At 38.9% G+C, this 13,117-nt stretch overlaps 1 protein-coding gene across 4 annotated transcripts in view; it reads right to left on the bottom strand.

Annotated features, from left to right (window-relative positions):
- The window catches only part of TMEM131L (transmembrane 131 like), an 80,717-nt gene that overhangs the window by 25,381 nt on the left and 42,219 nt on the right, over window positions 1-13,117 (bottom strand). For all 4 annotated transcript variants that reach the window (XM_036381860.2, XM_036381859.1, XM_036381858.1 and 1 more), the window contains exons 8-16: window positions 9,689-9,766; window positions 7,675-7,828; window positions 5,777-5,835; window positions 5,314-5,422; window positions 4,251-4,356; window positions 3,435-3,588; window positions 2,646-2,816; window positions 2,280-2,349; window positions 224-341 (exon numbers count right to left, since the gene is read on the bottom strand). In XM_036381860.2, the coding sequence (XP_036237753.1) occupies window positions 224-341; window positions 2,280-2,349; window positions 2,646-2,816; window positions 3,435-3,588; window positions 4,251-4,356; window positions 5,314-5,422; window positions 5,777-5,835; window positions 7,675-7,828; window positions 9,689-9,766 (1,019 nt within the window). The remainder of the gene's footprint in view (window positions 1-223; window positions 342-2,279; window positions 2,350-2,645; window positions 2,817-3,434; window positions 3,589-4,250; window positions 4,357-5,313; window positions 5,423-5,776; window positions 5,836-7,674; window positions 7,829-9,688; window positions 9,767-13,117) is intronic.

Genomic DNA, 13,117 nt, shown 5'->3' with positions numbered 1-13,117 from the left:
CATTTTAGGCTGAAAAGCTTACTTATGGCTGGCAGTGCCTTGAAATGAAAGCTGGGGGAGTCTGGGGTGCTCTGAAACTCCATGTGCTTCAAGAGAACTAACTTAAGTGTAGAAAATGGTCCTGAATGTTTTGTTCTAATTAAGAATACTTCAGAACAGAAATATTCTTTCTTACAACACTGTACTGGCTTGAATTAAGAACGTCAACAGATTCTGTACAGACCTGCATGCTTCTCCACGTCTTATTTTTTGCCATCTTTCATAAAGGTCACTTGCAAGCTCGGAATCCACGTCCCAGGCAGAACGGTCCAGAGAGAGACTCTTCTGCCAAAGCAGATTTGCTGAAAGGATAGTAGATTTTTCAGATTTTACAGAGATAATATTTGCTCCTTCCGTCAATCTACTTGAGAACATGAGTAATCACTATCTGCAAAGCATCCAGACCCAAAACAAAAAAGCCAACCCACTTTTCCCCTTCAAAGTGAGAATATGCAAGGGTATATATATTATCTTCCATATCAGATTTGTTTAAAGAAATACATCTGCAAAACCAAAGTAACTGTACATGCAAAAAGAGAATGGGCATTGCACAGGCTGTGTATGCTTTAGTGAGACCTTTTTATTGCTGCTATTCCTAATAGATGCCACTGAAGAGTAACCATGTCATCATTAGTCTACACAGTACTCTCTACTGATGGCAGTAAAGTACCAAGATAATATGCTACACAGTAGTACAAAAATATAGAAGCATGACACAGCAGGGAACATAACAATTCCCAGTCTGGCAAAAACAGTCTTTTCATTTTCGCTTCTTTTCTAGATGCTGATAATTTTCTCAAATTCTTCTTAAGATGAATTGCAAAGTTTTACATCAGTCTAAAGATTAGTGTATTTTAGAAAGTTACACTCATATTGGTTCAAGCATTTTCACACAGCAGAAAGTAGTTAAAAAAGCAAGCTTCTTTAGAAAGAAAACAAAAAATACTTATTTTGAAAGTGCATGTACTTTATTTTACAATCCTTAATGTTTAAAGTAATGAATTGAGATTGGTGATTATTGGAATAATTCAACGACAATTTCTTTAGGTCAGTATTTTCAGGCTAATGCATGACACATTTCTGTTTAACAAATAGTAGTATCCTAAAGCAGAAGGCAGAATACCTGTAAGTACAGATCTCATTATGGGGATTATTAGAATGAAAATAAAGTAAGCAACAAGTATTCAGTTGTATTAGCCATATTCCTCATTGAGATTTAAAAAAACCCAAAAAAGCAAACATTTTCTTCTAAGATATGGACCTTAGCATGCAAGTGTCTCAGTAAGTGTTCAAGTCACATGTTTCTATATGTCACCTCAATTCTCCTTTTCACATCTGACTGACTACTACTGCCTTCCTCATATCCTCACACAAAGACACATTTTAGGAAACGTCATCTTGAAAACATTTCCAGGAGAGTGCTCAAATATTTAAAGTCTATGCTATCAGCTGCCTTCTGAAACTCCTTACTGCACAGAGAGTAAAAACCACTATTCTGAACCAGCTTTCAACAGGTCTAACATTCTTTAGGCAGTATCATGCAATGTTAAACCTATTGCTGTATTTTGGTAAATGCTAGCCAGGTACTTGAAACAGCTCCCAGCATTGCAGTATCTGGAGATAGATTCTTCAGTCCCAGAAAAAAAGAGACCCCTTCCTTCTGTTTCATATGATACAGTGTTAAGGATGCTGTTTTATAAGCCTGATAAACCACATTTGCTGAAATCTATGGAATTATTGCTGTGGGAAAGAGATAAAGAATTCAAATTTAACTCTAGATATAGGCAGATATTGGTCAATTTTTTTTGTTTGTTTTTCATAAAAGAATTCCCAGGATCTGGGCCCAGGTTATGCACATTTTCTAATAACTTTGAGTTAGTGGACAGTTTAACCATTCTACTTCAACATCTCTCAAGAAAACATGAATGAAGAAAGAAAAGGGCAATACATCATCAGTGAGAATTCATAGGAGAGTCTTAAATACTAAAATTAAAAAAAAAATGTTTCAAGACAGAACAATAGCTCAGCACATGCTGTGGAACTAGATGTCTGAAATACTGTGCCTTGTACTCAGTTCCCTCAGCCATTTATATACTCCCAGAACATCTGTTTTTAAACAAATGTAAAACTAAGTACTTGCATGAACAATCACAATATTGTCATTACAAGTCCTGCTATATAAAATGAATTTTCTACAATAAAACTAGTCAGATGCCAAAAAAAGCCTTAGATGAGCCTACCTGAATCAGACTTTCCCAAGTAGCACTGAATATCACAGTGGGCAATTGCTTCAAAATTTAGATCTCCCTGCTGAAAAAACAAAACAAAAACATGACAAAACAAGAGAACAAATTTCACTTTCTCAGTGCATAATTTCATAGAGTCAAATAAGAGAATTTTGAATTAAGTGCCAAGAGAACTATAATTCCATTGCTGTTCAACTCTGCGGACTTAACCTCTCAATCTTCAGAATGGTCTAACAGCGTGGTCTGGTACTGAGCTTTTGCTTCAGGACTAAGAACAGATTTCTGGCCTGAGAGAGACACTGCTGCAGCTGGGTTTGCAGTGCATAATAATAATTCAACACACACAGCTGAAGACCATACCTTGGACACAGTCGAATATATCTGCAGAGGTATTTCGAACATCACTCCCACGTTTGTGGACAAACAAATACTAGAGAGCACATTTGTTACAGTGTCTTTCACATTGAGCTTCAAAGAAAAAACATTCCAGCAGCCTGGAGGTAGAGTCAGAGGTTCAGCAAAGTTCAGAATCTGAAAAGAATCAAACAACAGCTGAATTAAAATTGGTACAGCACTTTCTGACACAGGTGGTACCTTGAAAAATGCAAACTTTCTTGTCTTTTGTGTTTTTGCTGTTATTACATGGCCATATGAGCTCATACCTGATCCAAACAGTGCACTTATACAAATCCCAATATCAAAACATAAGAAGAGCCATTTAGATGCCTACATCATGTGCTTATTCCTAAACCAGATTTCCCTGCAGTTGTGCCAGTAAATCATTGGCTTTAAAGGTCATCTATGCACTAAAGGCTTCCACTATGAAGAAATGCTGAATCCTAGAGAGCACAAACACACACATTCAACAATTCTGAGAACAGAGCAATGGTCTGTAATTTGATGCATCTGTAGCTGCAACTCAAATGAAGGAACAGTTGTCAATAAAACAATACAAAAGTAAGCTGGACAGTGAATAATGCCTCTTGAGACAGTAACCTAATAGTTACAGATGTACACAAACCTTTATTTTTAATGGATTCCAACCAGTTCTAAGAACACAGAGTATTTCAAAGAACCCATTTTGTATGTCAAAGGTCCATATCTTTAAATCAAATACAAAACATTGTACAAAGAAGAAATAAAGCTTACCTTAACTAGGTTCTTTGTTTCTCTGGCTATGAAGACCTCATTCAATTCAATGCTGAAGTAAAAATTGTTTGTAAACCATATGGACCAATATCCTGAAGTATTATGATGTGGTTCTATATGAAACAGTGCTGCAGAAGGATCTACATCAAAATACCTATAAGTAAATACAGTACTTACATAAATAAGTAATACAAAATATAAACACATCTGCTATTGTCCTTGAGTACACAACAAGTGGCCTATACAAGAGAAGATAACATAGCATTCTTGTATGATGGGGCTCTTTTAAGTTTTCCCAGAGAAGAACAAAATTATTTATTTGGGAATAATGACATGTGAGAGTAAAAATTCACAGGAACCATGTAAAAGAGACAGGCAAAGTATCTACCCCTCTTGTCATGCTATAGTACAACTTTGCCCCTTGCTTTATGATACAGCAGGCTGGATGAAATTGGCAAAAGATGACTGAAGCAGGAAAAGACTTCACATTTTTTCTAAGACTATCCAGCTTCTGCATTGCACTAAAAAGGGTACTGGAAATTTTATCATAGACTAAGCAACGTTTACATGATATAAGCTCCTAAAGCACATCTTTTTACAGGCTCCTAAAATTCTTCTTGGGATAAAATACAGAATTATTGCTTTAAATGTGACATTTGGCAAATGACACAGCAACAATAGGAAGAAGCCTCTTCACTGACCTTGGAATCAGAGTGACAAAGAAAGTTAACTTCATCTCTTAAAAGTAAGGCACAGTATTTTCATTATAGTATCAGTGCACATTAACAAACAAACAAAAATCCACTGCCAACCTACCCTTCCATCACAGGACAGAAAAGACAGGCTTTGAGTGTTGTAGTGCCTTTCAAAAGATAGTTCTTGCTGTTGTCAGAATAAAGACTTTCACTGTCACAGGATGCAGCTGGGAAAGAGCAGACACATGGAATACATCAGCCACAAGCATATCCAAAATTATTTTCATGGGAAGATTTACAAGAACACTAAAAAGGGGAACCTTTGCTGATGCAATCCTCACACAGGTGAGTAAAGTATCTAATTGTTTGAGTCCTAAGACTCAATTTTTCAGAGATTTCAAACCTTGCCTTAAGAAGTATTCATGAATGACAAACACCTTCAAAAATACACACACAATAAAGCTGTGAAGAGCAATTTTAACCACCTGTCATTGGCATAGCATTCTTACTAATCAGAGCACACTGCCTTCTTTCAACAAATGAAAAATTCCTCTGAAAAAGAGAATCACTTAACATACAGTCCCTTCTTTCTTCTTGTTCATCTATGTTTTCCCTAGGAAAAGCATGTCTCAATGTCATTATGAAAGCAGCTTGTTTCATTAATGTTTAAAGTCTGTACACTGCAGTCTAGTGGCCAGAACAGGAAGCAGGCTGGAGTCAGGAATGCTTAAATGCCAATCTCTGCTCTTCCACAAACATTTCTGGTTTCAGGCAAGCCTCTTCAATGGTCCTGCCAAGCAATGTCATAGAAAATGACCACCCAAGCACAATAGCCTTTTAGAAAACATATTTTAAACAGAAAAAAACCCCACATAAACCATAAAAGGATGTTGAAAAAGCATATTCAATAATCATGCTTATTGTAAAGTCAGCTAACATTTCAGCAACTGTTTTTTGCCCCGTTTTCAAGTATGTATAGCTTAGAGCCTTCAACCAGCATAAGAAGAACCACATATACACAAAAAGGGTGGAAACTATTAGCAAAAAGAATTCATCCTCTTTCTCAATAAAGTCTAGACAAGATGATTTTGAGATCTTTCAGGGTCTCTGCTGAAAAAACTACCCTTTTTTCAGCAATTAAATCCTATTTAATCATATTATCTCCAAATATGGGTAACCTGTACCTTTACAAGAAATAGAAGCAACTTTTGTGAAGTTAGTAGATGATGAGGATAGCAGTACTGGCTCAAACTCCACAGCTGATGTGTATTTTTGTGACAACTGCCGTATTTCCTGCAGGAAGACAAGACAAGTTATTTTTGTAGCAGTGCTACCCTTATTAGTGCTGCAGCTCCTGTATTAGTCTATCTTCTTGTCAAATTTGCATGCCACATCTGCCATTTTCTCTTATCTTCTAAATCAACACATGAATTTTTATTCAAGTTAACAGCTCTTACATATTAAAAAAAAATAGTCCATCACTGAACTACAACATGTCATCTCAAGGATCTACTAGACATTTGGGCACACTTTAAAACTTAGAAGTGTGACATTTGCCACCAGCAAAATCAATCTGCTATTAGAGAAAGCTAATTCCCTAATCAAATTCACCACCCTAAATTATGACTTCCTGAAGCCCACGATTACCTGTATATGCACCAGGCTGTTTCCAGAATGCATGATATACACATCTACTGATGAATGACCTGTCCAAAGGAATAAACACCATGGTAAGATCACCAAGGACAGAAACACTTGTTTTGTCAGACACTCACAGGAGAAGCAATCCCAATTTAAATTTTAAAATCTTTGTGTGACAGATACCTTTGTAAAAAGGATGAACTGTTCACATCCTGAGCTGGCAAACGTTCAAGAGAGAAATAAAAACACTTTAAAATGTATGCTTTAAAATGCAAGCATTTCCAGGAAATAATGCAAGTCGGATTCAGCACTTTGGGCTCAAATCAGGAATGGTCCTATCACCCAGCAGGCAGCAAACTACTGCCTAAAGCAACAGGAGACAGGGGTAACACAGCTTTCAGCTGCTGGTAAGGTGGTACAGCTATGTTGGGGAACCACCTTTGGTCACTGGCAAAGCTATGGTCCCATCCACAGGACAGTAGGAAGATGTAGAGGACCAAAAGAAGGGCAGCAGGACAGAGTAAGAGGTGACCATCTTACTACAGTCCTTCCACAAGGAAGGTAATTTTAAGTTTTTGCCCTTGCTTATACTTGCATTAAATCAGTGTATGCAGGCTGACATGAAACGACGTTCTCCTACCTGACCAACCACAATTTCTAATAATGTGTGTGCTTTGCTCAGCTGCTTGAAAGCAAGACTGCAAGTGTCAGCTTCCAAAAGAGGGTTCAAGGTATTGATTATGAGCTCCACATACCCCACAGCTTCTCCTCTGCAGCCCTCCCAGCTGGTTAGTTCCCCTGTGCAGACCCTGCCTACCTGCTGTCCCACCAACAGCTAATCCAAAAGGCTTATAGGACCAACCTCTAGCACAGACAGGACTTATAATTGCACCATATTTAACAGAAAACAGCCCTAAAAGATACTTCTAGTACTTTAACCATTGAAAGTGTTAACAGTGAGCACCCTTGACAGAACAGATGGGAACAATTTTCTACCAGCATCAGAATAAATGTACATCCACAACTCAACATAACAAAGCCCTGGCATCTCACTGGCAGGGAAACTAGGTTTACAGTGGGTATTTCAGTTTCAGCTCTTGAAATTCCACATCACAGAACAGGCATGAGGGAAACAGAACATTTCATAGATATTGTTTTGTGTATATTGTATCTATTGCTTTGTGACTAGATTTTGAAATGCATTTCTCAAAAGACAAAAAGATCATGTTCCACGTCAACAAGTATGTTAAAAAATATAATTTTAATCTGGATTCTTAAGCAGTTTCTTCTTCTCCAATCAGAAAGGAAAACTGGCAGAAATGTCTAAAAAAAGCTATTCTACTAGACTGCAAGGCTCTATAAATAATTTAAAATCCCCTGGATTTAGAGGATTTGCAGCATAAAGAAACCGCAAGGAGTTGATTGTTTTGCCTGTGGAATTCTAGCTTACAAGAACAAATGATGCACATCTGTATTACCTCATTACCCTACCTTCCATAATGGCCACTATCCCCAGTACCATATAAACCACTCTGCCTTCCCAATCCCATTATGGTCAATTTAATTAATAGGAAACCAGAAATGCAGTTATAGAATTAAAAGGACCATGTTATCTTTCCACACTATTTAGGCATGGGGGACTGAAGAATGAAAGAGATCTAGTTTACAACTTTACAACTGTTACCTTCATGAAGAATGATGCACATTCTTGGTAACAAGAAAACTGTTTATGATAACTCTGCCTGACACAAATTCTCTGCTAGCTGTGTTTAACTGAACTTACTTGGTTTCCCTTACTTGTGAAATTAAGCTGTCACTGAATTTGATTCAATTTAGGATGTCAAATTACAAATTATGTATAAAACCAAGTTGAATTACACTTAACAGGTAGATTTAGGACTTACCTGAGGTCTTTGTTCTTTCCACTGCTACATAAACTATCAAAAGATTCTCCAGTAAGTATCGTCTGTGCTCCACAAAATCTTGCTGGGCATTTTCCACTCTTACTGTTAAGCTCATTTCTAGCAGCATTGGGTCATCAGACATAAAACAGCAACTCTGGAGTGAGACAAAGGGATATGGTGTGTGTGTGTAATGGGGGACAGAATAGAAAAAAAATCATTACACTAATGAACTTTGAGAAATTAATCAGAGCTATTATCTAAGAGACAAGGTTTCCAGCACCAAAGTGCTAGCAAAACAAAAGTAATTAGGACCTTTGCTAAAATCTCAGCAGAAACCAAACACAGTCCAGGTACAGAGAGCACAGCAAAAACAAAGACAAAAACAACTAAAAAAGACACTGAACCTTGAGAGAATGCAAATTTATAAACTGTCTTAGTCAGTCTCACCTCAGGGACTGTAAAACAGTTTCCTTTGTTAAATCCTCTGCCTTCAATAAAATGTGCCATAAACAGACTGATGCATGTGTCTTAATGGTAGGAAGACAGTTCATGTTCACTGGTCTGTTTATAGTTAATTTTTCCAAATCCTGTGCTTTTGTCTCCATTTCTCACTGAAGTAATTTTAAAAAAACAAACATACATGTACAATCCTTAATAGAAAACACTGTTGTCTGGCTAGAATACTTCAGAAAAATACAAATAGGATTTTATTTCTGTCTGTAAGTAGTGGCTGCTGTTAACACAGCTAAGTCATAGCAACTACAAAGACACGGACACCATTTTGCAAAAATAATTAAAGCCAACAAAGCAAAATAAAACTAGACAACCAACAGTGAACAACATTAATTAGTCCTGCATCAAACCACAAAGGTCACTAAATTCAAATGACAAATGTCGCTAAAGGAGGACTAATTTTCTCAGGATGGAGGATTAGGAGGAGAAAACTGGCACGGGAAGTGCTCTCAGAAGCGCAGCAGAACACTTCCAGCTCTTGAGATTTCAAGTGGCACAAGCAAGTACAGCAGGGGTGGGGAAGTGCCTGAGGATGGGATCACAGCTCACACAGCATCAGAGACCCCCAGCACTTGAAATGGCTGCCAGGAGCAGAAGAAGGGCTGCCATGGAGACTGGAGCACAGGCATGGTGTGCCCTAGGGAAGCTCAGACCAGAGGGCAGGAAGCTGCACTCCACAGAGCCTCCAATGCTCAGGTGCACCTCAAGCCCCTCAATGCACAGCGCACCGCAAGAACCAAACGGGGAAGCGAAGCGGCTCAGGAAGGCCGCCATGCGCAACGTGATCCACACAGGAATACAGACATGGAGCCTGGGCCTCATTGCTCAAACTCTTACAAATTTCCTCATTGCTCCTGGGGAACGAGGTGCCACTGGCCACAGTGCGGGCCAGCTCCTCACCCACGGCACCCACCCATCCTGTAAGGACACCCAGAGATGGGAGGAGAACCCGGGCGGCACCGCCCAGGACAAGGAGATAACCTCCTCTCCTGAGGGCTCAGTGCTTTTGGAGAGGCTAACACACTCTGCTAACACACTAGCCCCTCCTCAGCTCTGCCCAGCTGCCCTCATGCCCCCCTGAGAAACAGCCCAGGCTTCAGCCTCAGCTCACTGATCACTTCTCCCTGTGAACCAGACACTCGTGAAAAGTTTCTGGAGAAAAGAAATTACAGAAACCTAATAATTTTTGTGCCCCATGTCAGCAGTACAACACCTACACATCAGAATGCTTAGCCTGTTGGAGTGGTTTTGGTTTGTTTTCATGTGAGGTTTATGGGGTGGTGGGTATCATTTTTCATCTCCTTCTCTTTTAAGGATTTTAGTGTGATGTGTGACACTTAATTTGTATCAGAGGACACAATTTTATAAAAGCACAATTCCCCTTTAAACTGAGACACTGAAAACTGCATTTTTGCTAAAACTTCTACAGCTGTGGAAAGTGTCCCTCTAAGCTAGGCTTAAAATAAGACTTACATAGATATACAACAATAATAAAACATACCTTAACTTGCTGATATGCGTCATTAGGTAAACTGCATTCAAGGTGAACCTGTAATAGACTAGCATTCATAGTTTCTGTCTGTAAGAAAGAGAAGTGAAGAAAACATCAAACACATTGCTTCAAATGTTATACAAATCCAATTCACATACCATAATTTATAAAGATAATAGGACTGCTTCCTCACATATGAAACATAGCAATGTAAGGAATTTTTTTAATGAATACAATTACTCTGTACAGTAGTTCAGTAATCAGTCTCTGAATCTCAGGACTCCACCAATATCTACCTACTTATCAAACTATTATTATACATGATTATTAAATATTTATACAGCATCTGCATGAGAACTCTTACAAATTTTCTTATGCCAAAAAAACTGCATTCAACAGGGCCTTTGTGTGCAATATAAAAGCTTGTTTCCTTGTTTTCTGTGTATTTTCTTTGCTGATTGGGTACTGAAATACAGTATCTAGGCCAAGGACATAATGCTTCTTGGACATGGTCTGATACATAGGCTTCATGCCAAAATGGACAGACAGAAAATACTTGTTTTGCCTTTTTATTCACTAGAATAGGAAAAGAAAAGAAAATAAAAGATGACATTGACTGAGGCAGTTTGTAAAGCACTCATAAATCTAATGGGGTGACAGCACTAACAAAGCCAAGTATAGTTCATGAAAGCTATCTGGAAATCTGCACTGCCAAATTACTGGCACAAGCTGCACAGCCAGTATATCTCGATTCTGAATTAAATTTTTAAAAAAACAAAACAACAAAGAAAGCCAGAATCAGAATGGCAGACCTGTCACTCTGTCAGTGCCTGCCTTACAGCCAAACGTCATGCTAATTTTGAGGCTAATGTGGAACCCCCACCCTCTGTTTCTCTTGTGATACTCATATATCTGAGTAGGGTATCTGCAGGTTCAGGTTTTTGAAGGTGTTGATGAAATTGACTTTAAACAATTTCAATAATTTGATGCTGAAAAGCAAAACTGAAGAAACTTTTGAAGGTATCTAGCAGCCTATTTCATACCTTTTTAGTACAGGAAAAATAGGACAGGCAGGGGTACATGAGTAGAGAGATTTAGCACATGTGTGGCATTTCATGGGGTCCAGTTTTATAAAAGCACTGCCAAAAGGAAGCCAATATTTGCATTCCCAATTCAACAGGATTTCATACCAAAATGACTGAAGCTTCACACAAGAGGGCGACGTAGCCCCTGTAAAGGTGGTTAGTGGCAACTCAAACACCGTCCCCAGCACAGCTTTCTGGGGGACTCGAACCCCTGCAAAGTCTTTTCTTTTTTTACAGATGTTTTTGTCTGTATCAAATTGTGAGAGCAGGCAAAAAAAACCACAAGCATATGGCTGCTAGTGGAGTTTTAACAAGGCAGTAAGATTACAACTTTGGAGGTCATTTTCTGATCAGATAAAACCTGATGCTTAGAGTTCCCTTTTCAGTGCTTCTTTGAAAAACACTACTGCTTCCATGGTCCTAAAATAAGGATTTGTTAGCACATATTCAACGCCACTGTCATTTAAAGTAACTTAAGACCCCATATCTGTATTAAAAAAATCAGCTACATCATATTTTTCCAGTCTTTGTTTTTCTTGACCTGGCATAGATCTAACATGGGAACTGCTGTCCTTAAAATTGAAGCTTCAAATGTACAGAGGGGGAAAAAAATGCTACTGGGGTGTATTTGCTGTTGATCTGTTTTCTAGGGGAAATTTTTATTTCTCTGTGAGGCTATCTTCAGAACAGGAAATGGATTTGCATTTCTCTAAGGCAAACAATAATGCATAACTGATATGCCCAATATCTTACAGCACCAGCAGGATGGCTCTGAGTTAACCCTAAAGAGAAGATAATGCATCTGAGAAGGAAACACTGTCAGAGGCAGAGTTTCCAAACAGACAAATCCAGGACCATCTCCCAGCAGTGCAATCACTCCATTTATACTGTAAACATCACTGCTAATGAATCAGAGCAGAGAGCTGAGTTACGCAGCCAGTGTTTGTACCAGAGGCAAATTAAAAAGGAGAGGCACAGCAGGGAAATCTCAGAGAGAGCTCTGCAAAGCACTGCCACTTAATTACCTGGTGCCTCTATTTTGTATTAGGTACTCGGGCATATGTACTTGAATGTACACACACACTCAGCACCCACAAATCCTAGATGAACAAAGACAACTGATAGAAACCACACAAATGGTCTCAAAGATTTTTGGATATATTCTTGCATCATTACCAGGACTGTAGAATTCAAATCACTTCCTGGAGTTTGCCTACAGTATCATTGAAAAAGAACAACACTCACTGAACAAGCCTCCTCTTCTTCCTGTAGGCTGATCCCTTAAAGTTCCTGTCCTGGACAATCCCTGGCCCTAAAGTGGTATTTCTACTCTGAATGGTGTTAATAAGCTGTCCCTGTAATAATGATTCAGCAGAGTTTCATCAGTTTTTTGCAGGTAGTTATCAGGATAGCACACCAAGAAAGCCCTACAGTGTTCCTTCCTTCCCTCTCCACACCCAAGCACCACACTTGGACATGTTTGCTTCTATGATCCTCTGCCCACCAGAGCAAAACATAGCTTAAGGAGTGTTACATTTCTGCCAGTACTTGCAGTATTTCCCAAGCTGTCAGTTCATGAACTTTGAACTCCTCTGGACAGTCAGCAAAGCGGTATCCGTGTGTCTCCTACGGTAAGACCTTCCACCCTGCATGCCTCTCCTCCTCTGACATTTCCACCATCCTGAACACAGCCAGGCAGTGATGTAGCTGCCCTCTTAGTGCTGTCCAAATACTAAACAATGCCAAAAACCAGGCAACTATAGCAAAGACTACACCCAGAAGCTGGGTAAACAAAGATGACCTATATGGGCTGCACCATCTGTTACGGCTTAGCGGTAACTAGCCACTGCTGAGTGGCCACGTGGATGTATAACGGATTCACAGTGTGGGACACTGCTCTTCTTCCTCCCAACAAGTGAGCCACAAACCCAGAAATCCTGGGATCCAGGAGCACAGGCAGAGCATGCCAATCCCAACCCTTCAAAAGCTGAAATGTTGAAAAGGGTAACAGAAAGATGGAGACATTCAACAGTAAGAAAGGCAAGTTTGCTTTTTTCTTTTCTTATCAAGCACAAAAGTTTCTGCTAAAAAACACGTGGGGACAAAGAAGAAAAAAGAAAGGCCTTTGTGCTTTGCCCATTAAAAGATAAAGACAACACACAAAATCCATGGGAGTTCATTTTCAACAAAAAATTTCAACGCAAACTTGTCACATATTGTATTTCCAATGGAAACATTACCGTAAATTTCCATCTATAATCCCCAGGTATATGTTATATTTCCAACACAAATAGCCTACAGTGGCAGAATTTTACCCATACCCCCTATTTACAATTCTGGCCTTGACCTTCAA

Source organism: Molothrus ater, chromosome 4 (genome assembly GCF_012460135.2).
Source record: "Molothrus ater isolate BHLD 08-10-18 breed brown headed cowbird chromosome 4, BPBGC_Mater_1.1, whole genome shotgun sequence".
Lineage (NCBI taxonomy): Eukaryota > Metazoa > Chordata > Aves > Passeriformes > Icteridae > Molothrus > Molothrus ater.
Note: the sequence above shows the minus strand (reverse complement) of the source record. Positions and strands in the feature narration are given on the sequence as shown.